Genomic DNA, 27035 nt, shown 5'->3' on the forward strand with positions numbered 1-27035 from the left:
TTTATGGAATTTGGTGTCAGCAATGTGGAACAAAGCAGTACCTGAGTGCATGGTTTCTGGCCAAACTGGGCTGACGCTCTTGCAGCATCTCAAAAATGTTAGGTTGGCGTAGAAATGCAACAATCTTGTCATTGTAAGCTAGAAAAGGAAAAAAGCAATACAGAGGCTTTATTTACTACTGAGGGGGCCTTCAGGACATTACTGCGATGATGCAGGGGCCCACTGACTGCACTACCAGTGAGCCAAGGGACAACACGGAGCTGTGCGTGTGAGTGACAAATTGTTCTAAAAGCTTTTCTGCGAGCTCTGCTTTGAAAAGAGAAACTTGGCTTACCCAGAGGTAATGTCTCATAATGATGCTGGTTTCGAATAGCTGTTACGAGACTATTGCCTGGTCTGGCCAACAGAGTAACTCCTCTGTTCCGAGAGACTTCAGAAGCCTACAACAAAGGAGAAAAGGGGAAGAATGGGCAAATGGCAAATTGGCAGCACATCAATTAGTAAGAGCGTTTTTTATTTTTACTTTTGTGACTTTCAGAGTGGTTTCATTTTGCTGACTGATTGGAGGACAGAAAGTCTGCATGCCAATTATAGCTTTACACTTCAGTCAGCTTAAAAATATGTAATGTTGTGTTCCCAAATGGAGGGACACTATTATCCAGTTATTATCCCTCTTCTGTGCTACAGTGAAGGCAACAGAGTCTCGAAGTAAATGCAGGTTAGTAAAGGCCTTACAGTGATGGAGTTCTCTGTCAGTGAAAAAAAAATCTCTGCCATATTATACAGTATCTTGTTCTAGCATAACTATTTATGTAAAAATTTTTACAGCAATGTTAATTTGTAAAAGAAAAAACCCACAACATTACAAGTGTTCTCTCTGTATTGTTGAAAGGACATTCAGTATTGGAATAATACGAGCATGATAACTGCTGAGCACAGGTCAGAAAAGGGCTTTTGCCTAACTTGCATAACCAGAAACAGATACTGAATTGTATATGCTGAGAAAAAGAACATCAACTAAAAAGTAGGTAAATAAGGAGGAATAAAGGGGAAATTTATCACTGCTACTTAACTGAGAGACTTAAAGAATGCCACTGTCCTAAACACAGCATCTAGAGGGGGGATTCATGTCAGGAAGGCAGATACATTAGAAGGTGGGCAGACACTTAGATCTGAGGATATTAAAATATTAAAAAGATATTAAAAGCCCAGTACAACAACAGCAATTTGTCTTCAGTGTGTTGTTACTTGCTGTGTAATTGCATGTGGGATAGTACAAACTGAGGGGAATGCACCTCCCTCATATATGACAAGGACACACTTGGACAAAGTGTGGCCACAGGAAAACCAACAGAGGAGCACTGCTAAAAAATCCATGTCAAGACAAGATGAGTATGGATTCCAATTGCCGTTCTACTCTACTGGGATGATTCCTTCTTGCTGCACAAACTGTAGTAGTTGGCAACTACTTCTGGAAGAAATTGCCTCTACTCCAATATTTTAAATGCTTAGCTCTGCATACAAGTAAGTAGTGCCAATCCATTTTCAGTATTATGGCCGAATGCCAGGTCTTCCAGCTGGACATAAATGAAAACTGAGAAGCTAAATGTGACTGGCAAGATGCCTTTGGAGCACATAAAGAATAAAAAGTTTATGTGTAACAAGACACCAGTCAATGTACTTCATACATGTCAACAGAAAGGCTGAACAATAAAAACTCTTGATGATTCTGATTAAATATACTGTAATTGAAAACACAAAACTGTTGTGAAAGTGCACAGTGAAAATTTTTATCTGTGATTTAATTATAATTGTGCTTGTACCCATTTTTTATATTGGTATACATCTGCCAGCCACAAGAGAGTTATTCCAGTGTCAGGGAGAACAGTCAAGCCTGCAGTACTTAATGGGCTGATGTGCTAATCTTGGTCCAATCCCTTTCACCTTTAAAAACAGGCAATTTATGACTGAACTTTCAAACAGGTCATATACAGTGTACTCACTGCAATGCAATGAGTGCCATAGGGATTGATGCAATTTAAACAGCATCTATGTTTTTGTCAAAAGCTGTGTAAGCGTAATGAAAACCTCGGCTGTGAAACTAGTCTTGTCTCCTCTTCACCTCTGTTAAGCAATAGCCTTGCGTTGTACTCTGCTCTCACAGGCACTCTCTCTGAGTCTTGGCCCAAAGACACAACTCCTCTGTGCTGAGCTAAATCTTCTCTCCTTCTCCCTAGGTCTCCATTTCACATCCTCACGAGCCAACTGGCTGGATCTGGGGGTCCTGGTGGACAACAGGTTGGCCATGAGCAAGCAGTGTGCCCTTGTGGCCAAGAAGGCCAATGGTATCATGCTGTGTGTTCAAAAGAACATGGCAGCAGGTCAAGGGAGGTGATCCTCTCCGTTTACTCTTCCTGGTGAGGCCACATTTAGAATACTGTGTCCAGATCTAAGCTCCCCAGTTCAAAAAAGACAGGGTTCTCCTGGAAGGAGTGCAGCAAAAGGCCACAAGGATGACTAAGGGCCTGGAGCAGCTCCTGTATGAGGAAAGGCTGAGTAACATGGGTCTGTTCAGCCTGGGGAAAAGATGACTGAGGGAGGCTCTGATCAATGTTTATAAAGATCTAAAGGCAAACGGATGAGGCCGGGCTCTTCTCAGCACTGCATAGCAATAGGACAAGAAATAATGGTCTAAAAACTCAAGTGTAGGAAGTTCCATACAAACATGTGGAAGTACTTCTTTACAGTAAGAGTGATGGAACGCCGGAGCAGGTTGCCCAGAGAGCTTGTGGAGTTTCCTTCGATGGAGATATTCAAGACCTGGGTGGACACCTACCTGTGTGACCTATGGCAGCGTACCTGCTTTATCAGGGGGTTGTACTTGATCTCTTGAGGAACCTTCCAAGCCCTGCAATTCTGTGATTCTGTAAGTTAAAGATCTCACTCCAGTATATGAAATTCTGTAGTTCTGTGATTTATAGGAAAAAAAGACATCCAAACATACTGTGAAGAAATAGCATGGACCACAAAGTTTCATGGGCCAAGCTGCAAATATTTGAATCTTTTCCTTGTAAGTGGTGTGCTTTCAGGCACTGATCTAAAGACCTTGGAAATGAATGGGAATGCTTCCAGTGGAGGAGCAAATATTCCCAGAGGGGAAACTAAAGGCTATGACAGGGGTGCATAAGCACCATGAGATCTGGGCCACTGAGCCAGTGAGAGTGCCAACACCGATAGCTGCCTAGACAGAAGGCAGCTCCGTTTCACCGGCTAATCATGCCAGATCAGTGCCCTTGATGAAGAGTTCACAGTTTCCTCAGAGTCATTACTCTCTCTACTCTCTTCCCTGAAAATGACATTTTGTTTCTGCCAGTCCTGCAACCATGTGAAGAACTAAGTGTATTTCTTGTGTTAGGTTGGCTGAGCAGTGTTTCTGTCTTTGACTGGGTGAATTTGTAAGCAAGACTCAGGAAAGTATGAGCCTAAATATGGATCACCGCAGAAGTGGCTTTCACATTCATATCACTTGAATCAGTCACAATAAAAACATTAAAGTGCAGGCTGCTGGCAGAGGAAAGTTGCTGAACTGGTGGGAGAACAGGACTGAAAGAGACACTGATGACTTCAATCTTCAGAAAATACTGTGCAGTATTCACACAAAATTCCAAAACTCCATCAAAGCTACTTATGTCTTGCCTGCCCTTGATCCTAAGTTCCTTCGGTAGTAGGAAGTGTTCAGACTAGTCCCGCTGGAACAAATGTCAATATCAATTTCACTAACACTTCTGATGATTTTCTGCAGGAGATAGACCCTGTGGCCCTTATGCATATCTATTCCCATTCACCTGCAATCTTCACAAATCTTCAACAGCATGAAGAATCTGATTGCTAGCACCCTTCCCTCCTTAACTCCACTAAACAAAAACAGGATTTACGCACCTGCTATCCTGCCCACGCTACTCAGTGATAGAAGTCATATCCATGAAACATAGGAAAGACTGCTTAGCATGATTTGAAGGTTAGGGAAGCAGACCTTAATATGCATTGCTGCACCTGCGAGGGAGTATATCTCTTCAGAGCACAGTGTCACAGTGGAGAATGAAGAAAGATACAAGGCTGCTGAAGTATCAAAGTATACCAATAATGAGTGGCTTGCCTTTACTGAAGCAAGGCAAGGATGTCAATCATGGATTCTTTTAAAATCTGTTTTGTCATCATTTCACTGTGATTTTTAGTTTACTTGTTTATTATTTTATTCTGAAAATGGTAAAAATGTAAATCTTCATTATCAGCAACCCTTCAGAAAGAAAAGAACTCTTACTTCTTTGGAAGATAAAAACCCACAAGACCTTTTTTCCAACACATTTTAAACTGACTGCTGTGAAAAGGGATCAGTGTTGGTACAAGCATGGTTACCTCTCCAGCACTGTAGCTACGAAGCCGCTGAAGATGTTGCCTGTGAGTCAAGTGATTAGGGAGACGACCATTCTGCAGTGGGATCCTGGGATCTATGAATGTGGTAGCACGACTGTTGTGGTCAACGAAGAAAGACTGAAATATACAGGAACAATGTGGAGTGGTTATTTTTGGAAGAAGAAAGTCAGCAACGGTGGCAACATACAGTGAAAATCACTAGAAACTGCGTGTCAGAAATCCCCTGTTAGTATCTTCAAATAATAGGACTTGCTTAGCCAAATTTAGAGCAGATCTTGGAAAATACATGGAGCTCAAAATTACATATAATAGCCATGAGGTAAACAAGGTGGAAGAGAATAAAATCACTAGGGGACACTGCTTATTTGGTAGCAAAGCCTCATGGAAGCAGACACTGTCACTGTCATGACAGACCTCTACTCTGGATGAAATCTCTATTAGTTCAGTACTTTCTCAGATATGCTGTGACATTCCACAGGAAGCCAGGTTACCACTATGCTCTACAACACTTGTTCCTGATGCTTTTTTTCCTGCTTTTAAAATAACTCTGCTTGGTGTAAGTGTTGTTTAATCCAAATTTTTACCATTTTTGAGATAAGAATGAGGGGACCGTCAGAGACCATGTAGCCTGATGTGCTGTGTTAAACAAGTGATTTGTTTTGTTGGCACTCTTACCTTGCCCTGCTGGTCAGTTTTTATTTCCCAGCCACGAGGAAGCTCTAGTCGGGTATCAGCAAACATGTTGATAAAATTTACAAGGTCTCTGTTGTGCTGATAGCGCTCAAAATTACGAGCATCTCTACGGATCTTCAGAATCATATGCTTCAAACAGGTACTGTTAGTGAAGACTCGATAGGCACTCTTTGAAAAGGAAAATAGAAGTGAGAAAAAACAGTTCTGATGTCAAAATGACGTTTAGTTATTTCTGGGGGCATCTGTCCAAAGAAATGAAACACATGCTGTGAGAGTTGCATTAAATTGAACAACTGTTTTACACAAACATTTAGAAGTAAGAAATGTAATCTGGAAAGCCAAACATCCCTCCATACTGTGCACAGTTACTCTCCATATAAACTGCTTCATAAAGCACTCCAAAAAAACAGCTAGCTAAAACACCACCTACTCAATATGTTGTAGTTGTGCCTGTTTCGTTTCTTTCATAGACTAGCAGAAAGCCTGCTTGTGTGACTGGATGATCCAAGAAAGGTGCAAAGATCACTGTGAACATGTATTTATGGTATCACTAAAATTAAGATGCTTTTGGTAGGATTCATCAGCTGAAGAGGACTGCAGTGTAGGTGTCTGTACGTGAGTTTGTTACCTTATTTATGGTCATTTTATAGTGACAGGACAGAAACAGACACATTCAATTGCCTATTTTTGGAAGATATCAATTGCTTCCTGGAACTGAGTATTTGTTTCTGCACTGACTAAAAAGCTTGTCAGATGGAGATGTTTTTATGAGTCACATGGATACCATCCTGAAGCCAGGTAGTCATATCTCACCATGAACACTAAAGACACCTCTTAAGAGAACATCCTCTTAGATCTGAGTGAGTTAGTGCTGATCCAGGTGCAGAAAAGGAGCCAAACTGAACTGTATTTGTGGCTGTAGTGTGTTCAGTGACACAGTTCCACAAAATACACAGGTCGTGGCAACACTTTTTCTCATCCACAGGACACTACTCTTGGACCTTTATTCCAGGGGAAAAGTTCAAGGCAGGGTAGGAAACTTCACAGAAAATGTGCATTCCTTCTGAGCATTTCACTAGACAGAAAATTAGTGCTCTGGTTATACTGGTCACCTGAAAGGACTGAATTACTCACTAGAGCTTTCATTATTCTACGTGAAATACTTTCTGCTGTCTCTGTCTTGAGCAATTAAGGGTCAATGGAGAATTCCTGTCTCCAGTGAAGTGAGTCCCGGTGTGTCTGTATGTAATCTGCCCAGTGAGTCTGGCTCCAAAAGCTTTGAATTCTCAATTTTTGTGTACTTCTAATGCATTTTTACCACTACGATGCAATAAAACATTTACAAGTATTAGTTTTATTATGCAAGGTTTATAGTTGTGGTAGTGCTGAGAAGGGAATACTCCTTGCAGCAAAGGGCCTTAATTATGATAAAACATCGGTATATGTAGTGAAATCAAAGAGATATTATTCCGCCCTGAAAATATGACCTGATTATAACTCAGGAAAGCTTTATGCTCACAAACTGCTGAGTTCCCAGCCTGCTCCGTTACAGAAGTTCCATTTTCATCTGATCAATAACTCTGATCGGCACTACAGAAACCGAGAATGTAATGTAGATGTATCTCAATGGAAATAAAGTATCAGCATAATGACAGCCTTTCCCTTTTAACTCTAACTGCTGCATAATGTTTTCCAAACCCACCTTCACTGGTATAATTAACAGCTTGAAATTTTAATGGGGGCGTGTCGTTAAAACATAACAACTCATTAAGCCAGGAGTTATGTGGGTCATTATTTCTGCACAAGTGGAATCTATACGACTATTTGACAGATGTTTCAACAGATTGTTATGGCTTCCATATTAGAGACAATTTAATAAACCCAAACTGAAGGCTTCTCTTGACTTTTTTATTTCAGTGAGAAATGAAACTGAGACTTAAATCTCTTACAAACTTTTTCTTGCATCAGTATAGAAACATTTGCTCCTTCTGTAAATAAGTATACTGAATGAAAATGATACTGTTCCCAGACATAAATCCTGATATATCACCCAGTTAATGGAAGAAATTATGTGCGCTCCATAACATAGTTCAGGCAATGTCAGATGAGTAAATACAAGGCGCCTTCCACAGGATTTCAGGAGCAATAAGCTCTGGCAGAGGCTTGGAGGACAGATGGCTTCAATCCATACAGTGCCATGGCCAAAGCTGGACATTAGTCATTACCTAAAAACTGTGCTGAGATAACTCTTCAAGTGTTTCAATTCCTGTTCATTTCAAAAAGAAAGGGCAACCCTAACCAGAAATAGAGCATTTTCCAAATATTCAGAAGTCATGTGTGGATGCCTAGCTAAACCTGCATTTCAAGATAGGGAAACCAAGACTGGAACTTGATAACTACATCTTCTTTGAGATTTCCCTACCTACTTCCTTGTGGTAAACCTACCACTAAACTTTTTCCACTCCACATCAGGTTTGTAACAAAACATACAGATTTACCGTATTAATTTAAAAAAAAAAAAAAAAGAGAAGTTATTTTAATGTTCTTTTCTTTTTTTCCAAAATAACTACACTGACTCGAGTCAGAATTTCTTTCACTGCTTTATGCCTACCTGCTTCTTGAGAGTGCAAACTGGAGTTAATAACTTTTCCCCTCTCTCTGTTCCCCTGAGACTTTTTTGCAATCTGAGTGAGGTTCCTCATGAACATGGCTCCAAAGGTAACAACCTAACTCCCTGCAGGAACAGACAACAGAATCATCAACCTGAAATCAAGGGTTCCTGCTTATTCTGGAAGAATAAAATTAATAAGCTTCTCTGTGCCAGGGAATTCCCTGTGTGTGGCAGAATCCTAGCAAGATTTTTCTTGCAGCAGTCCTCAACCTGGCCTTGTGCTCAGAACAAACAACCAAACCCCAAGTCACACAATTCGAATTCACCGTGCATTCTCCCTGAAGGCCTCGGGCACAATACTGGGACTCAGAAAAAGCAAATTGTAATTACTCACATAGTTTGCATGCAGCACAGTGAAGAACTCAGGATTGGTGATAAACTTCACAGCTGGAGACTGCAGCAGTAAGGTGATTTTTTGAGAATTCACAGGAGAAAGGGAACCTTCCCTTCTAATCTCTGGACAGAAACCAAAAGAACCACAATTTTATTAACAGTGGCAAAGACTGTCTGTTATCTGGTCTCTACTTTGGCTACAAAAGTGACTGTACAAAAATGTCACCATCCTGCCCTGCACCTACTCTCCTTGCGTTTCCAAGACGAGTCTGTTGGCAAAACTGTAGGTGTTATGGTTAGTGCTGTTGTACTCACAGGGCAGGAGCTGGATGCTCCTGGATGTTAAAAAACACTGGCTCATAACTACTGCCATCTCTAAATAACAGTTTGACCACAACAGCTTTTACCAGCTGTCTGTTTAGTTCAGTGCTGTTACTCAGGTCCTGACTGGTTTCACTCACTGTTGATTTTAGAGAGAAGAATTCTTCTTCAGTATGGAACATTCAGAAAATTCAAGTAGATAAGCTGAATCTTTCCCTTTGCCAATGCTATTTTACACAAGGATGGCAAGAAGATACTTACTTTGGCAAACATGGAAGACAACCCTAGGTGGAGGGTGAGAATGACCCAATGGAAAAGAACTTTGTATTCATTTTGGTGGCACAATTTCTCAAAGAAAGCAGATAGCTATTTTTGTGGGTCCACAAAAAACATGAACATTAGTCTGACTGTTGATGTTTCTTATCTGAATAAAAACAGCTGATGGTTTTGCAACTGCTTTAAAGAAATATGTCTGCCACCAAAAAAGACTGGAATAGCTCCCTGCCTGTTCCATCCTTCTCTGGATACACATTCTCTTCTTCTCCTTCACATTGGCAGTAGTTCTTGTTTAGTTCTAATGAGCCAAGTGGAAGAATTTGGCTACAAAGAGCTTTAACCACAAGAAAGTTTTCAAATAGATCAGCTCCCTGCTCTGTTATGAGACACTGTCATATAGTTAGTGATGTGTAAAAATACAGCTGTGCCTCCTTCAGTGGCAGCCCAGACTTGGATTTGCTAATAGCTATTACAAAGCTGTAGCCATAAAAAAACCTCAAATATTCCATACTCCATGGCAGGGCCACTGCAGGTGTGTCCACAGAAAGAAATGTAGCAGTGCAGAAACCGTGCCCAGAAACAATAAACGGAAAGACCCACAGTTTATCACAGCGCAGCAAAAATAAAACAATGAGGTTTTTATACTGCATTGAACAAAAATAGACACCATCTCCATTTCATTTTAAAACTGTCCTTCCTTAAAATAAAAATGCTCCGTCTTAATAGTTGTTAAAAAAAAAAAAAGCACCTTTTTATCTGTCCTTGTGATCGTAGCTTCATGGCTAAACCTTTTTTTCTTTTAATTAGCTGGCATTCTAGTCCTCAGCACTCCTCGAAACTGAATGCCAACACTGAGTAGCACAGAACATGCCCTCCATAGCTATTCTGACATACCTGAGCTTGGTTGGGAAGGCTCTGCCTCAGAGTCACTTCCTCCTCCAGTGGGAACTCTCTCCACCCTGTTGTTTACTACGCCATCATCTTCAGTCCGCTCTGTTGCAATAGTTCGCTGGATATTTTGGTATCTGCATACATTTAGAGAAAGGAACGACGTGTCTTAGTTAACAGAATAGCATTCTGATACTTCCTGTCTTGATAATCAGTGCTGTTTTTCAATGATTCCAATACTTTTACCTTCAGAATACAGCAGAGTAAGGAGCACACTGGATTCCCCCCTTGAAGTGATATTCACACCTGAGACCAACCCAAAATCTGGCATTTTGAGCTGCATAGCTACATTGAAAGGCAAAGGAGACTCAAAGGTCAAGTTCACAAAGGTACCTGAGCTACAAATTTCCATTAGGATTCTCTTTAAATAATCCAGATGCCTGGAACCTAAAAATATTAGTGGATCATGGTTCTCTCTCTCATTTAGTCATACGGTAGCACGGTGCACTGATGCCCTTCAGCCTTGCTTATTACAATATCAATACAATATGTTCAACCCTAAATTGGTTAAGGATTCAAACCCTAAAAAGGTAGAAGTGTTCACAGTGTGGATGACGGTATAGCATGGCCACCAGTTGAGAACGCTTGTGTTTTGGTAGACAGTATGGAATGTAGCCTAGTAGACTGTATGAACTCAGAGAGCAACAATCTCATTAAAATGACTGTAGAAGAGGAGAATAGGATGCAATACATCCTGAGTGAAAAGCACAACAATGTGTAATGTCCACTTATGGAAATTAATGGAATTGCGTATTAGCTTGCACTGGGTGCTGACCAGCTACAGAACAAGAGAGAAGAAACAATACAGACATAAGCAAAAAACAGTGAGAAGGACAACAGAAGTAAATGCTGAACTGAAACCTGCAAATGCCTTCAAAAACTATATAATTTCCACATTAATTATGGAACTAATTGCCACATTAATTGATGCTAGTAGGTCTAATAACTCTCAGAGATTATTCAAATCTCAAATACTTTACCAGATCAGGAACAAAGTATAGACCTGGCTGTGGAAATAATCAGGAGTGTTTCAAATAGGCACTACACAAAATCAATTCTAGTTAACTCGTTCACTCACACAGACAACTGAATAAGAAGAGAGATCAAGATTTCTTTGGTTCTACTAGCAAGCCATGAATGTAAATATTTTTATTTATTGAATAAGAAAATGTATTTTTAAATCCAGAGAGAAAGAAAAGAAGGAAGAAGAAATAGAAAGGGAAAGAAAGAAATAGGTCCTGTTAATTAATTGATTAGCTTTTAATCCACTTCGATATTTTTAATCCATGCTTTTGGATTGTATCCTCAAACATAGATAAACAAGACTGGCTCTATGGCTTGCATTTAATCTGATCCAACATTGCTTGTCTCCCATTTTCTTGACTTACGCTCTTTTTATTTTCTCATCTCATATTCTGACTTAGAATTTCTAATTACTTTCTCTCCCTCTCTTTATTTGTTAATTTACATTTTACTCTAAATAGAAAATTGCTCAGGAGTTAGTTCCTTAAATAGTCCTGGGATCAGTAAAGACAACGAGGATTTGTTTTTTACACTCTCAGTTGACAGTGAGTACCTCCAACAGCTTACTGCAACTCAACTTTGGGCAGATGAGCTGTAAACAATTAAGAAAAAACAGCTAGGTTTTAACTTTCAGAGTAGTATTTATATCCCTCAGCATTCAAAAGCATTTAAAATTGCATTTACTGTATCATTTGAAAGCTCAATAAAGAACAAATTTAGAAGATAAAAAACAAAAAGACTGGGTGTTCTATTTTCAAGTCAGCATCCAGCTTTGTGAAGAAATTCTGATAGCAGATTTCATAACTGCACAAATTTACCTTAGTTGCTATGTCCCTCTGATTTAGACCCACACTTTACAATTTTATTCACTTGACTACGAGCAACTGAATGAACTTTCCATTCCATTACTGGAGGAGTTTTACGACACTCACATGCATCAGCAATATACATGTTTTTTAAGGAGTTCATGTAATCGAGGGATATGAGCACATTAATAAAAAAACTTGCAGCTTCGGTTTAATTAGATAGTAGAAAATTCCTACTGTCAAACCTTGAACAGTAGTACTAGCTGTTTGCCCACAAAAACTAACAAACAAACAAACAAACAAACCATGTTTTGGAGGTGTCAGTACTATAAAACTATCTTATATAAATAGTAGAACATGTCAAAGTAATTGGAGAAAATATTGAAAGGGCAAAGGTTATGGGAATGCCTCTGGAAATTCAGTCTTTTCAAAGTGATGTGTCAAAGAAATAGAGGCTTAGAAATGCCACTCTGAAGCTGTCTTAACTACACAGTTATAATTTCCTGTGTTATTTATTACTTCTTAAACTAGTGCAAAAACAAGTCTAGGTATACATATGCTTCAAAAGATCTTCCCAACAGAGCTTGAGCAGCAGTGGCTATTAACTGCTTTGCTAAGAAGTCAGTGAGTCAGGTACTGCTGAAGAAAATGAGCAACAGTCTTTACACTAAAAATTACGGCTGTCTCTGCATTCTGAAGTGGCTAGCATAGCTAACGAGCAGCTTTGAGCACAGAAAGAAAGTCGGATGAAGCTCCTGGATTTGAGCAATTACAGCCATGTGGTTTTTTTTTTTTTTTCTTTTTTCTTTTTTTCCCAAGCTAAATTTCCGAAGCTTTGTGGTTTTGGCAGAGCTAGAAATACCAGGTTTCCTTGTAATATTTTGGTTTTTCCATTCCCTCCCAGAAATGAAACCAGGAAGCTGAGTAAACTGGTTCAAACAGAGAAGTGGCCAAGTTTTTTCAAATTAAGTGGTTTTGAGTTCCACTTTGTTCAGGCTGCTGGCAATCCTATCTGCAAGCCCCGTGTTTGCTCTTGCCTCACCTAAAATTATTTTCAGGTGTGTTTGCTGAAGACTGTTTCAAACAATGAAGTTTGAAACACAACAAACCAGTATTTCTAAAATTTGAAACAATGCCTACTATAATGCTTTCCATTTACTATTTATGAAAGCTTCTTTTCCTCATGACACAGAAATCTGAGGACTTGAAATGTTTGAAATTTGCAATGACAATTTTATAAATTCAAGCAGCCAGGTTGAAATGCAGAAATCACTTTCCAATTCTCAAATGCCCAATTTCTTTTAACTGAGTATTCAGCATGAGCCTCGTTTATCAGAATCTTTGGAAATTTTTGTTCCCACACTTTGAAACAACAGGAGAACTCCCTATTCAGCATCTTAAATCAAGAGAGCTCTTCAACAGAGAGCAGCGATTCATCGGTTTTTTATCCTTTGTCCCAAGAACCCATGGCAATTTATATTTACTACAAAATGCGTGGTCTGCAATGGGATTCAGATAAAGAGAGCTATGTCACTACTGAAAATCTTCTATACTTTTGACTTTGTAACTGAATTTCTGAATACCAAAAATAGAGAGATTCAGTGAAAAATGTTAGACCTATTAGCACTCAATTACCAATCCAAACCAGTGACAAGTCATAAAATTTGGAAGCCAGACAAACTACAAGAAAATACAGAAGGAAGTTTTTAGCAAGGACGTCACAAACGTACAAACTCTGAAGTATCTGAGATAGTTGGTTTATGAACTAACCTGTGTTAGCTAAAGGAATGGTACACTCCTAAAAGCAGCCTCACCAACACCTATTTCTGTCTTGTGCTGCACTTACATGAGAGTTCAACTTCCAAAAAAAAAATCTGATGTATACCCACAACAGAGCGTTTTGAGGCAGAAAACTTGCTTATCACCAGTCAAATACTCTGAGCTTTCACATAATCCAAATCCCTCTTAAAGACAAACACAAAATGGTAGAGGAGAGTCATGTAAATGCCTTGAAAAAAAAAGTCTGGATTAAGCATACTCTTTGGGATTTAATTTCTTTTTTTATTTTTAATATTAACATGGTAGCTTGATGCCTTCTGAAGAAAGCTGTAAGGGTTCTTTCACCTCTACAAGACATGATGCACATTATGAAATGCTACATTTTATTTCAAGAAAGAGTTGATGCTGTCAACTTTCAGTGTACAATGACGACTTTAAGAAGACAGAAGTACTCCCCAAGAGTTAAATCAACTCTTCTGTTGTCATTCAGAACCCAGTTCTCCTGACATACAGTAACTCCAAAACTATTCTGCACAATGAAAACAATACTTTTAAACTTTGTATTTTTCTCTTAGCTGCAGAACTTTCTCCGAGCACAGAGAAAAAGACCAAAAAACTCTTGTGGCATTTTACATGCTATGATTAGAACATAATTTCAGCTTTGCTTGTCTAGAAAAGACACCATACCATTACAGTAAGCAGGGACTTAAAAAAAAATTGTCTGAAGTAAAAAGGGAGGATTTTTAACCACTATTAAATTCAGTCCAAGAAGCGAGCAAGAGATAAAAATGATAAACAAATTTATTTCTAGACCAGATGCAGAATCACAGATCCACATGGCCCAGGCTGGAAGGGACCTCAAAGATCATCAAGCTCCAACCCCCTGCCACAGGCAGGGTCACCAACCTCCACATTTAATACCAGCCCAGGCTGCCCAGCTCCCCATCCAGCTTGGCCTTGGACACATCCAAGGACAGGGCATCCACAGCCTCTCTGTGCTGGAGCTCTCTGGGTTCCAGCACCTCACCACTCTCTCTGTGAAGAACTTCCCCCTGAAATCCAACCTAAATCTTCCCTCTCTCAACTTAAAACCATTTCCCCTTGTCCTGCCGTTATCTACCCTTTCACAGAGTTGACTCCCCTCCTGTTTGTAGGCTCCCTTTAGGTACTGAAGGCTGCAGTGTGGTCACCCTGCAGCCTTCTTTTATCTGGGCTGGACAAGCCCAGCTCCCTCAGCCTGTCTTCATAGAGAAGGTGCTCCAGCACCCTGATCATCTCTATGGCTCTCCTCTGGACCCTCTCCAACAGCTCTCTGTCTTTCTTGTACTGGGGGCTCCAGACCTGGACACAGCACTGCAGATGGGGCCTCACAAGAGCAGAGCAGAGGGGGACGATCACCTCCCTGTCCCTGCTGCTACTCCTCTTCTGATGGAGCTCAGGATCCCATTTGCTTTCTGAGCTGCAATGCACACTGCTGGCTCATGTTAAGCTTTTCATCCATCAAGACCCCCAGGTCTTTCTCTGCAGGGCTGCTCTCAAGGACCGCTCCTTCCAGTCTGTATGGATGCCTGAGATTCCTCCAGCCCAAATGCAAAACTCTGTACTTTGCTGTGTTGAACCTCATCAGGTTCACCCTGCCCACCTTTCAAGTCTGTTGAGGTCCCTCTGAATGGCATCCCTTCCTTCCACTCAGCTTGGTGTCATCAGCAAACTTGCTGAGGGTGCACCCAATTCCACCATCGCTGTCACTGATGAAGATGTTGAAGAGCACCGGTCCCAACACAGAGCCCTGGGGGACGCCGCTCGTTACCGGCCTCCACCTGGACACAGAGCCATTGACCACCACCCTCTGTCTGCGGCCTTTTATCCAATTCCTTATCTGTCAGGTGGTCCATCCATCAAATCCATATCCCTCCAATTTGGAAATAGGAATGTGGTGAGGAACCATGTCAAAAGTCTTGCTTAAGTCCAGATTGCCTTTCCCTTGTTGACCAATGCCATAACAAACAAAGGGAAAAGGTGTGTCATACTAAGATACATCTGAGCTAGCAAAAAATGAACTGACAGATTTACAGCACCTATTACAACATTAAGACATCTGTCTCTATCTGGAAATATGTACAGTTCTACTAGAGCAGTGCTCTGCCCTGGAAAAAGAGACAAACCTTTCAGTGGGTCTAACTAGCTTGAGTAGATATGTAAACTGCACCGATAAGGAAACACTGTTTTAAGAACAGTCATAACAGAAACCTCTGTAGTTGCTGCAGTGCAGTGCTAGGTGCTGAGCCATGAGTACCACTCTAAGAGTTAAACAGAAAAAGTAACTCCATCTTTTGGAAGAACATTTCTTTCTCCTTCAGGAGTAATTTCAGAGAAAGTTCTTCAAAGGACTCTTCATACAGTTTCAAAAGTTTTGAAACATCTTTCACTGAACAGCACCCCTCATGTGGGCAAATTTGTGTACTGGATACCCACAGCAGGTACACGAAATCGGAAAATCAGCAGCAGCCAGGACGAGAAGATGTCTGTTGCATTTGGACAAGGAAAGAAGCTTAGGAAGCCAATGGGATTCAGTGAGAAAGGAATAATAGAATCATATAATGGCTTGGGTTGGAAGGAATCCCAGGGGACATCAAGTTCCACCCCTCTGCCACAGGCAGGGCCACCAACCTCCAGATCTGGTACTAGACTAAGTTGCCCGGGGGTCCTGAACATCTCCAGAGATGCAGCTTTCATAACCTCTCTGGGCAGTCTGCTCTAGCACCTCACCACTCTCTGTGAAGAACTTCCCCTGACATCCAATCCAAACCTTCCCTTCTTGAGCTTGAAACCATTTCCCCTTGTCCTATCACCATCTACCCATGTAAAAAAAACTGATTCTCCTCCTTTTTACAATCTCCTTTTAGGTACTAGAAGGCTGCAATGAGGTCTCCTTGTAGCCTTCTCTTCTCCAGGAAGGAAGTTATTGGGGTGTTGTTGAGAAAAGAGGCTGTGGATCTTAGAAGAATAGAGATGCAAGTGCTCACCGCCGGTTCAGCTGCTCCATTTGCTGGATAGAGCCAGACCTGTGGATCCCATCTGGTGTTGCTGCAGCTGTGGGGCGCTGCCATGTGGTAGTTCGGTTGACATGGTCAACGTAGAACACCCTCCCGTGGCTGTCTATCCGAGCTTCCCAATCTGGGGTTGGAAGAAAAGGAAGGGAACATGCTGTCAGCATGATGTCTTCCAAAAAGTTATGTGGGGGAATACAAAAACACACACATATATATTCACAGAGAGAAGATATGCATACACGATAGATACTATATACATGCCTATATGCGTGCAATATATGTATATATATTCAACATATATATTCAAATGCATATATATATTATGTGTTTCTCTATATGCATATATTGTATATGCATATACATAAATATTTCACACACAGTACATAGGTAGCCTATGGAATTCACCATCATAGACTAGAAAAACACATGTTTTAAAAGGCTGGATAATTTTACAATTACTACTAATAGCTGGCTGGATTCATTACAGGTCAGGGCAGCCACAAAGAGCTGACACTTAGCAAAGAAGGATTAAATCTGAGTTAATGTGGCAAACCCATGTTTTCTGCTTTGTTATGTTTCACAGTAAACATGCTTACACATGTTTCTTACAATTATTGGCTCCCCTGAAAACTGATCACAGCCTGATTGGACATATCCGTACAAATCTCTGTAGATATACACAAATGATTTTCATAAACCTAGTGCTCTGATGAATGACAACTTGACTGAAAGTTTGAAGAATAATATTGAGCCTTCAATCACTGTCTCCTTTTAATGTTTAAGTTATCCCAGGATTGACAACTAAATGTTCTGATGGTTTGTGGAAAATGGTAATATTGATTTAAAAAAAGGGTTGTGCAGGGGAAATTCAGAAGTGAATTACTTTACAAAGCTCCACACTGGATTGCTTGGAATGTATGGAGTTGTGATACAAATTTGACTTGCTAGCTTCATATTTCTACATTGCCCATGAGCTGATGACATTTCTATGTATAAACACATACTTTCTACATGTGTTTATATACAAACCTCACTCATATTCACACACAAATGCACGTATGGTAATTACCTTTGGGGGGTAAAACTATTTGTTATTCCCATACTCTCACTATGACTACTCTAACTGGAGAGACCATTCCTTCCATGTTTTCCTACGACCAAATTCAGGTTCAGATGGACTTCATTCTTTACATCTTATCTGCTACTACTTCTATGAGTAGAACTGAAGCTGTATCTTTCCATGATGTGTCTGGAAACCCATCCTTCATAGTTTCCCTCTCCAGAATAACAGCTATGGCTAAACTCAGCTCCCATATCTGGACTGGTCCTATCCTAGTGTAGGCTGTCTTAAGTCTGTGGCTGGAAGCCCGTGGCACGTTAGTTCCAGGAAAAGGACACCAAGAGTCCTCAGAGAGATTTTCTGTGAGACTTCAAAACAGCAAGAGCCTCATACACATGCATTATTTCTTTTAGACTTGTCTGTGTAAGTACTTCGGTAATTATAGGTGCAAAAACTATGCTAACAGCACATGTACATACATACAGTCTGTGAACATCACATAATTTTAAGGGGAGGGCTCTCTGGTTATCCAACTGGGTAAGGTTTTCTCAAGGATGTTGTAGCTGTATCAAGAACAAGAACATAGCTTCATGAAAACAGTGTCTAAACCAAACGGTGAAAAAGAGCACATCAAGCACAACAGATGCACACTGAATGAAATCAGACTTGACAGGGCAGGTTGAAGGCCAAAGCCTTAACACGCATGCTGTCACTAGTGGTGAGTGTACCACCATGGCTGCTCTGGAGCCACGCACTATCTGCAACATCCTGCACAAGGAAATTATCTTGGCCAGAACAAAGATGACATGTTGTACCTTAAAATCACTAAGAAGTTCTTGCTGTCCTAGTCATTACTTCACACTACAGTGCAAGATGAGAACAATAAATCTCAATGGATAATTAGGGATTTATAGGTAATGCCACACTCTTATCAGTCTATGTAGAAGACATCAATATTGATCGAGAGCCTGCTGATAGACACTTCCTAAGAATAAAATTACCCACTTACAATGTAAATCTTGAGTTTCTCATAATCCAGCCCTGTGCATTACTGGTTCCAGAGCCTATCTTGCAGTGTATCTCTAATTAAATGTAATTCAGAGTTCCTAAGCTTCTAAGTACAATCCTTAGAAATCCAAGAGTAACAAAACTTCAGAGCTTGAAAGTTACAGTGAAAATTTCAGGTCAGAACTGTGCAGACTGGATTGTAGTTTCAGGATGGCCATCTCTGCAGGATGCATCAGACATCCTGCAGTATTATGTATAGCCATGAACTACCTCTGTCTAACTGTGAGCACTGCTTCATTCATTGCTGAATGTGTCTATGCACCTGAAACCACATGCTGACAGTTGCAGTCATATAATATTAAGAACAGTGCCACATGGCTTTTGGGACTTCCGCAGTGGTCCTAGATAAGTACTGATCTTGCAACAGCTTTTAAAATCAGCTGAAGAGCTATTCTTCTCATCACCTGGGAAGTCTGTTGAAGGGTGGAAGGTGCTGGTATTTTGGTTGCACAAAGATGTCAGGTGCACTTTCTGCCTTCCCACAAGACAACCAGTAAGTCATACAAGTCATTGAAGCTGCATACAATACCAGATTTGTGGACAGATGGATAGATACCTGCACAGAGAGATGAACAGGCTGACAGGTGAACCGACAGACAGGACTCAGGTTTTGGGCTATGCTCAAGTCTCTTCATGTTACCTCAGGGGCATAGGTAATCTAGGAAGCAGCCAATTCTCGTCAGGCCTTTTTGTTACTTTCTCAGGCAAAATAAAACTGTGACTACAACAGAGACTAACCTTAATCTAACCTTCACAGAAGTAGCACACTTAAGCAGAGAGTGGAGATGGGTCAGTACTTGTTTGTTTTCTAGTGATCCCCCTCCATCAGATGAGTCATATATTGCAACAGCATCTGAAACTGTTCTGATTTATACGAGAAGATGAAACCTCTTCTGGCAAGCCCATAATCCTGGAGTGGCAAAGTAAAAATGCTGTTTTTCCCTTTCCAAGCTCAGCCACCTTTTGCACAGAGGAGCGCTGAACAGGGCAAATACATTTTTCTTGGCTCCAGTTCTGTAAGGCATGTAGCAGTACTAGAAAACACATGCATAATAAGGGGTGAGCATTAATGCCATCAGAAGGCAATACAAGCTCTGCAGATCTCCTGTCAATCTCATATAGGCTTTAACATTTGAGCTGGTCACTATGACATTCCTAAATAAACAATGAATCTGGTCTAGCTTACTTTCCTAAACAAAGCTGTCTGAAACAAAATTTCCTCCCCAGTATCAATAGTTGTGCAGTTCTGATGAAATGAAGTTATTCAGAAAACTATTCCAAAGAGAAAAAGGACTGACCATAGAATTATCCACAGCCAATATAAAACCAGTCAGCAATGATTTTGCAGCTCTGACAACATTATCTTCAACAATGTGGAGAGGTTAACGTTACATGTAAGAAGCAAGTCAGGCTTGTACACATAACATGCTTAAAATACAAAGTTTTTTCCTTTCATTTCCATTCAAGAATAAGTTAATTGTGATTAAGAGGCATTAAAAGCACTGAAACAGTGATACTGGATACTAGAAAAAGAAATATTTGTAGAATAAGACTATAGCTTTCCTTTTGAAACAATTTTGAAATCTCACTAAGAGCACTTAGCACTGCCTTCTTAGGTAATATTATCTAATTCAACTTTTTTCTCCCCATAAAATTAGCTTAGTAGAGTCTATTCCCATTAAAGTCAATATACTTAGGTCTCAAAGCCTTTATACAAAGTCTCAAGCCTTTATTGGTAAAATGATGTTATAAGCAGATGACACAATAAAATCCTACAAAGGGATATCACTTCTAAACTATGTTGCCATACACTGCTTTTCATATATTTAACCTCTGCTGTGAAAGCACTCATGAAAATCAATTGTAAAAATACTTGCCTTTCAAGGATAATTACAAGAAAGAGGAAAAGCGTATTGAATTGGTGATGGATGAATATGGGACGTGGATTCACAGTACATTTTGTTTACCTGAGGTGGTGTCAGTGTCCTATCATTAAGTCATCTAATTGGGAATGTGCCCTATTCACAAACCACTGAGGTAAGAGTGGGAGGAAGAAAAGTATTTTCCTGTTACAGAGGTAACCATTCCCTATTTCATCATTCACTGGCAAGCCACAGTGGGACTCTAATAAGACTTCATTGGGCTCAAGGCATTTGAATCATTCATGCCACTGTGCAGCTGACGCCAGCATCAGGACTATACTCAGCTTACAGAATACTGACAGCGTGGCTGGCAAATGATGAATTATTTTCAAGGGCACCACAGGACAAGTTCCCTCCTCAGGCTGTGAAGAAAACAGAGTGCTTTGTTTACGTGCCTGGTTGTTTTTCTGAGGCACTGCACGCTTGGGGCTGTAAATCACGTGCTGAAGTTGCAAGTTGATTCACAGCACGTCGCAGGGCGTAGACTGCACTCTGCTGGGCAGTTAGAGCTAATGTAAAAAGCAGAGTAACCCTCCAGGTACACAAGGGAAAAGGTACTAAGACAAGTGAAAACACCTTCAGCAGTAGACACAGTGCTAACAGTCCCGTATTGTCAGCTTGCTAGTTGGCTACTCTACTTAAAAATCTCTGATTTTTATTCATCTCAACTGCAGATGTCATTCCTTCCACAATGAGGAGAACATTAAGTTGATCACCAAATCAAAAAACAGCGTGATCGGATCACCGTGCGTGAGCTGCCTTTCACAGAATCATTTGGACCTGCTATTTGTTCCTGGTGCGTCCTGATTGAGCAAAAGCTGTGCTGGACCTGAAAGCTGGGCTGACTGAGCACAGGGAGTGCATCCCAAGTTATGTTTGAATTGGGTTACAGAAAAACCTGAAGACAAACTTTAAAAAAAAAAAACAACAACAAAAACACAGCATTTGCTGATAAACCAAAAGCTTTTTTGTAAGGCTTCCAGCACACCTGACAGATACCTATTCATTCCAATCTCACAATATTGACTGGAATGAGGAAAACACTACAATTTTCATTTCATGGTAGGCAAAGAAGAGGATGGATCAAGGCAAAGGGATGTTATAGAGTTTGTCCAAAATAACACGACAACACTTGAAGTCAGGGTCAAACACGGGAAACAAAAGACCATATTGCTTGGATTCTGGAGAAAGTATGTACAGAACAGATGGGGTTATATAGAAAGACATACTGACCTCTACACTGTTTGAATTAACAGGAAAGGCTGAAAAAACATAATAAGTTAAAAAATGCTAAAGCTTACTTGGTGGAAGAGGCTCATCGATAGTTGGGTAGTGATGATGGTCAGGCCTCAGAGAAGGAAGCTGGCTGACTGGCTGAGAATTATGGAGTAAAGGACAATCACCTATGGACAAGATATTCAAGATATTGACAGTCATTCACTGATTTCACAACATGGTTCAAAAAACGTGCTACTGTAAAACAAGTGATTATTTGTCACAGAGGTTTTCCTGGTATACTTGCAGCTCTAGTTATTCCTATTCCCAGGCATTATTTTAATAACAATTCACACACCAAAGAATTAGGAAAATAATGCAGTCAGGGCTCCGGTCTCAGGTTTGAGCCAATGCTAATCTATTACGGGCCAGATTCTGGACTCATAGACACACAAGTGTAAGCGAGAGAAGAATCAGGCTTGATCTCTGAGAAATATAGTACAGCTCAAGCTTCTGCAGAAATTGGACAGGAACATGCAAAATGCTGGCTCCAACTTTTCTCACCAGCAAAATATGAGGCTAAAATCTGCCTTGAATCTTCCTCTGCTTTTCTAAAGGATCAGCAACTGTATGAATAGGTTGGAGTGGCAGAATTATGCAGTCCCTGTAAAGCAGAAGAGCACTTCCTTCTACAGATATTTTTCAAAATTCAAAGTGTTGGTCTTGGGAGGGAGGAGAGAGAATGAGACAAGGACCAGAAACAAATAGGAGACAGGTGGTAGAAGAGGACAAAAGATAGTGAAACGTAGTCAGGACCTGAGGTAAAGAGAGAAGACCTGAGATACAGAAGAAGAAAAGAAGGAAAACTGAAACACAGTGGACAGTGTAACGGTAGTTTTTAGAAAACAGTAATGCTGTATATATGCTTACTTATCTGCATATGAAATAAGTGAAATCTAAGTAAATGTCCAAACTCATGTTCTTTTGAGAGGAACTTCAAAAGTCAACTTCAGATCCAGATATTTTTTATAGAATCCTTTAAGATATGAAGAAGTTCATTGTAAGGAAGAAAAACTATTCCTCATCTTAGACTTAACTATGAGAATGAGGAAACTGCAAGATAAAAAGAATTCAGATTCATTCTCATTCTGTTCTTAAAACCTTAGAAACCAAGATTATACCAGGATAAAATTAAAATCAGACCAATCATCTGAACCAAACTGTGTCGGTTTAGCTGTCTTTAACAGTGTTATTTTAATGCCCCAAGAAAGAACAGTTTGTAAAAAATAACATACTGCTATCAAATATATTAAAAAATGCCTAAAAATAAACATACACAAACAACAGCTACAAGGCAGAAACTAATTTTGTATAAAGCTGAAAAAAATCTCACACTATCCAGAAGTGAGAAAAAAGACTTATCAAAAGTACTCCCTCTATGGCATCTTAAATTTCTCCATTAAAACTCTTGTGCACAGGCATATCTAATGGTCATATCTGCTGTGTGTTCTGAACAGACTGCAGAGTTATCTAAGTTATTACTCAATGCTAAAAGTCTGTCTTTCACAGACTTAAAATCTGTGCTGTTTCTACAGGTGCTGTGGCACAATTTACCAGAACATCTATCTATGTTTCTTTACTTACCTCACCATAATTGACTCTCCCCTAGTCATGGCAGTTACGCCAGTGGAATCATGGTAGTGTCAGTCACCTGGAGTGGATGGAGGTGACCACATCTACTGTATTTGTAACAGCCACCAAACCATGGATCAGCATGCACATTTACTGAAGTACCCCCTGGTCATACCAAAGGAGTGCTAAGGGCAGGGCTGCCTTTCAGACATTCTCTCTTTCAGGCAGCCAAAACAAAGTTGCTGAGCTTTATACAGACTTGAGAGACAAATTCTGTAACCATACTGAGTCCATATGCAGAAGACATCCTCTCCCCAAAGCCGCTCTCAGAAGTGCACATGGTCCAAAGCAACCATCAATTCTGTAAGAATAGTCTCATGCACACACACACTCATGCCCTCCTGGGTATACAAAGTCCCTCACCTGCAAGGAAGGTCCACCTTGCTGAGGATTTCTATCTCTCTCTGTACTTCTGAGAATTGTTAGGGTTAGAACCAAGGATTTAACAGTCCCCTTACGCCATTCCTTCAGCAAGAGCAGTGAAAGATCGGGGTAAATGAAGTGGGAATGGACAATGAAAAGGCACAAGGATGCTTTAGCTGGAGTTTCCTAGTGATCGCCAATTATGTTATTCTCTCAGTGCTGTTTACATTTGGTGTCACTTATACCAGGGGACAGCTGACTCAGGATGTGGGAATGCAAATTCTACACTTGACCATAGCAGCCGCTGAGGCCTTCACTTCTCAGCCTGAGAAAAATGATAAATGAACCAAAGATGAGTAATCAAATCCACCCTTCATGTAACTCCATATTACGTAAAACAACTTACCAAAGGTGTATATTTAATGTTGAGGTTTGGAAAGATTGGGAAAAAGAATATCTACGTTGTGAAGACAGAAGTGATTTTTTAAATTATATTTTATCTCTAGAGAAAGATAAGACAAGAATTTTGTTGGATATAGCTCAGTCTCAGAAAAAAAAAGCATTCTGAGTTGCCCTACGGTCTGCGAAATTTGATGTAGATTTGTTTGAAAAAAAAAAAAATTATTGGGAAATTTGACTAAACAGGTTTTGTTTCATTTCTAACTTCGAAACATTTGCTTTTCTCCACATACATGACAGTGTATATCATACACAGACACTGGCCCAGATCCTTTGCTGAAGTAAATCAGCATGTCTGCTCCTTGACAAGCACAAGCTGGTCCTCTCACTGTCTAGCAGAGACATGGCAGTACATCAGATATGTGAAATGAAACAATCCCAAGAAATAAGGAATTGGTTGGTGGATGTGATAATGCTGGTCTGCCACATAACTTCAGCTAATCTTGATTTTATAATGATGCATGTATATCTACAGGAATCCATATATACAGATCCCCCATCTGTATATGCTGGGATATATAAAGACAGGCTCAATTATCCAACCCTCCCTAAAATATCACCCAACTCAGAGACCCCAAGTTTTTATGAAATAAGCCATGAGCTATCTGAAACCTTGATTATCTGATGCCTTCTGTGACATCCAGATAATCAGGGCTGCTCAGCGCACTGATTCTCAGGATCTAACCTTCTCTTCTGCTGCTTGGACCTGCTATTGGGGTGTCTAGACTTTCTGTGGCTAGTTGTGGATTCCCACCATGTGCTACTAGTTCATCTGGCCACTGGGAGGAGCCATCCACTTGCTCCCTGTCCAGCTCAGGGCTCTGTACTGAGTCTGGCACCGATTCAAAAGCGCTATTCTCCTCCTCCTCATCATCCTGAGAGGAGAAGACCGTGCTCTCAGAAATCTTTGCACTGTCAACAGAGGAGAAGCGCGTATGGCTGGAGAAGCGATTGTTACTGTCATAGCAGGAGGTGCTGTAGCAGGACGTGCTGTAGCAGGAAGTGCTGTAGCAGGAGGTACTGTAGCAGGAGGGGCTGTAGCAAGAGGTGTCGCACGCCTCACATTCGTTGTCACCATTGGGTCTGGAGCTTGACTCGCTTTCGCTTCCTGTCCTGGGGTTTTCCCCATCCACCAGCCCATCATTTAAGTCAGAGAGTTGCTCGTCTAAGGTCCCAGGAGGCACTGTGCACTGGCTGAAGTTCTCTTCGGCCTCATTTTCTGGAGGAGGCTCTGCTGCCATAGTCTCACTCTCACTGACTGTCTCCTTCTGCAACACCTCCTTGACTGTGGACTCTTCATCGTTCTCCCCGCCATTGCCAGCATCTTGCTCCTCTTCCCCATCGCTGCTCATCTGTGCTGAGGGTAGGCTGTGGAGCAGGTTGTGGATTCTTATATAGTGAGTGCGAGGAGTCTCTGGCTCACCACAAGCTGAAGCTATAACTGTCTCTAGTTCAGACACAGGCAGGGAGCATGGCCTTGTTTTCCTCTTTGCTGTGGTCCTCAGCTGTAGCTTGCTGTCTTCCTCCTCTTGAGCTGAAGCCCCTTCTTCCTGACTCTTCTCTAGGTCTTTGTCAGCATGCACATCTGCACTCACCTCATTGACATCTAAAGTTTCTGTGCTGTTCAATTCTCCATCATCTCCCTGAGTACCAGAATTGACTTTGCTGTTTTCCCTAACTTCAGTCTCAGAAGGAGACACGCAAGCCAGCAGATCCAGCTGCTCCGTGAGGTCTGTCACATTTGAAGAAGGCAGCACTTCTCCTCGGATGGATTCCAAGGGCTCAGGAACCGGCACGGCATCAACCTCCTCATCTCCTGCTAGCTCTTCATTTATGTTGTTCTGGTTGACTTCCCTGGGTGGCTTGACAGCCCCTGGGCTATCAATATTGTTCACACTGTATCCATTTAGCTCTTCTGGAACTGTATTTTCTGAGGTCACTGTGTTGATGCATGGAGGCTCACCGAGGCTTTCCTCTGTGGGGTTGTTCACAGGGCTTTCCTGGAGGTCAGCTGGCTCAGGATCTGCGCTAATGGAGACCTCTTCATCATCTGTATGAGACAGGAAAAGAAATTACTTACTCTTTTAACACAAAATGTTGACTGAACCAGAAGCTTGGCACTGAGGACAGAGGCATCCGCCGCAATCTGAGAAAAATAAAACACAAATTAGTGAAATGAGTGGCTAACTGAAAAAAGGCTGGTTTTGTGCTAGGCAGCCTTTGTGCAGTAGATTTAACAATCACAGGACTTACTCATGGTGGTACTGTGTATGCAGCATACTGCCTTCCTGCAATATAACCTGAAGGTAACACATTCCTGAAACCCCCCTTTAAGCCAATGGGCATGGGAAGGAGTATTATGGTATTGACAAGGATACCTTCTCTGATGCTTTAGTTACATTTTTCTTGTCATGCAGAAGCTGACAAGGTTTTGCAACAGAGAATTTAACAAATTGCTTATCAACCCCCTGAAATCTGGGATTTTTTTCTTTGATATGATTTCCTCCCGGATGCCAGACAACCTGGGCTTTTTGATCCCATCCACCAGTCAGAAGAAAGAAGTCATGTTTTTCCAGTGAGGGGCAGGTCACAATTTCCTAGTACTAATGCAGCTTTTGGCTTGACAAAGAGACAGCATGACTTTAGAGAAGAAAAAAGCCCCTCAGCATCATTTATTATTTATTATTTATTATTTATTATTTATTGAGACAAAACCAAGATTCAAACTGACACCATCGTGACTGAAGGGGAACAATACAATTTCTTTTACTTTTTTTTTTTAGATTAACAACAGTCAAAACGAGGAAGTCTTCAATCATCCTTACTACCGGATTATTCACTTTTACTCATAAAATGCTCAAATGTTGATGGCTCTATAAATAATAGCCCACTAAAAACAACCTCAGGACAGGTGATAGA

General features: G+C 40.7%; 1 protein-coding gene across 6 annotated transcripts in view; it reads right to left on the minus strand.

Annotated features, from left to right (window-relative positions):
* Positions 1-27035, minus strand: part of HECW1 (HECT, C2 and WW domain containing E3 ubiquitin protein ligase 1) — a 232883-nt gene that overhangs the window by 40254 nt on the left and 165594 nt on the right. For all 6 annotated transcript variants that reach the window (XM_042834238.1, XM_042834235.1, XM_042834240.1 and 3 more), the window contains 9 exons: positions 24802-26166; positions 21689-21790; positions 16311-16461; positions 9623-9753; positions 8133-8254; positions 5110-5295; positions 4417-4551; positions 335-440; positions 42-138 (listed from right to left, as the gene is read on the minus strand). In XM_042834238.1, the coding sequence (XP_042690172.1) occupies positions 42-138; positions 335-440; positions 4417-4551; positions 5110-5295; positions 8133-8254; positions 9623-9753; positions 16311-16461; positions 21689-21790; positions 24802-26166 (2395 nt within the window). The remainder of the gene's footprint in view (positions 1-41; positions 139-334; positions 441-4416; positions 4552-5109; positions 5296-8132; positions 8255-9622; positions 9754-16310; positions 16462-21688; positions 21791-24801; positions 26167-27035) is intronic.

Source organism: Centrocercus urophasianus, unplaced genomic scaffold, assembly GCF_019232065.1.
Source record: "Centrocercus urophasianus isolate 14NV4802_14NV808 unplaced genomic scaffold, USGS_Curo_1.0 seq_44, whole genome shotgun sequence".
Classification (NCBI taxonomy): domain Eukaryota; kingdom Metazoa; phylum Chordata; class Aves; order Galliformes; family Phasianidae; genus Centrocercus; species Centrocercus urophasianus.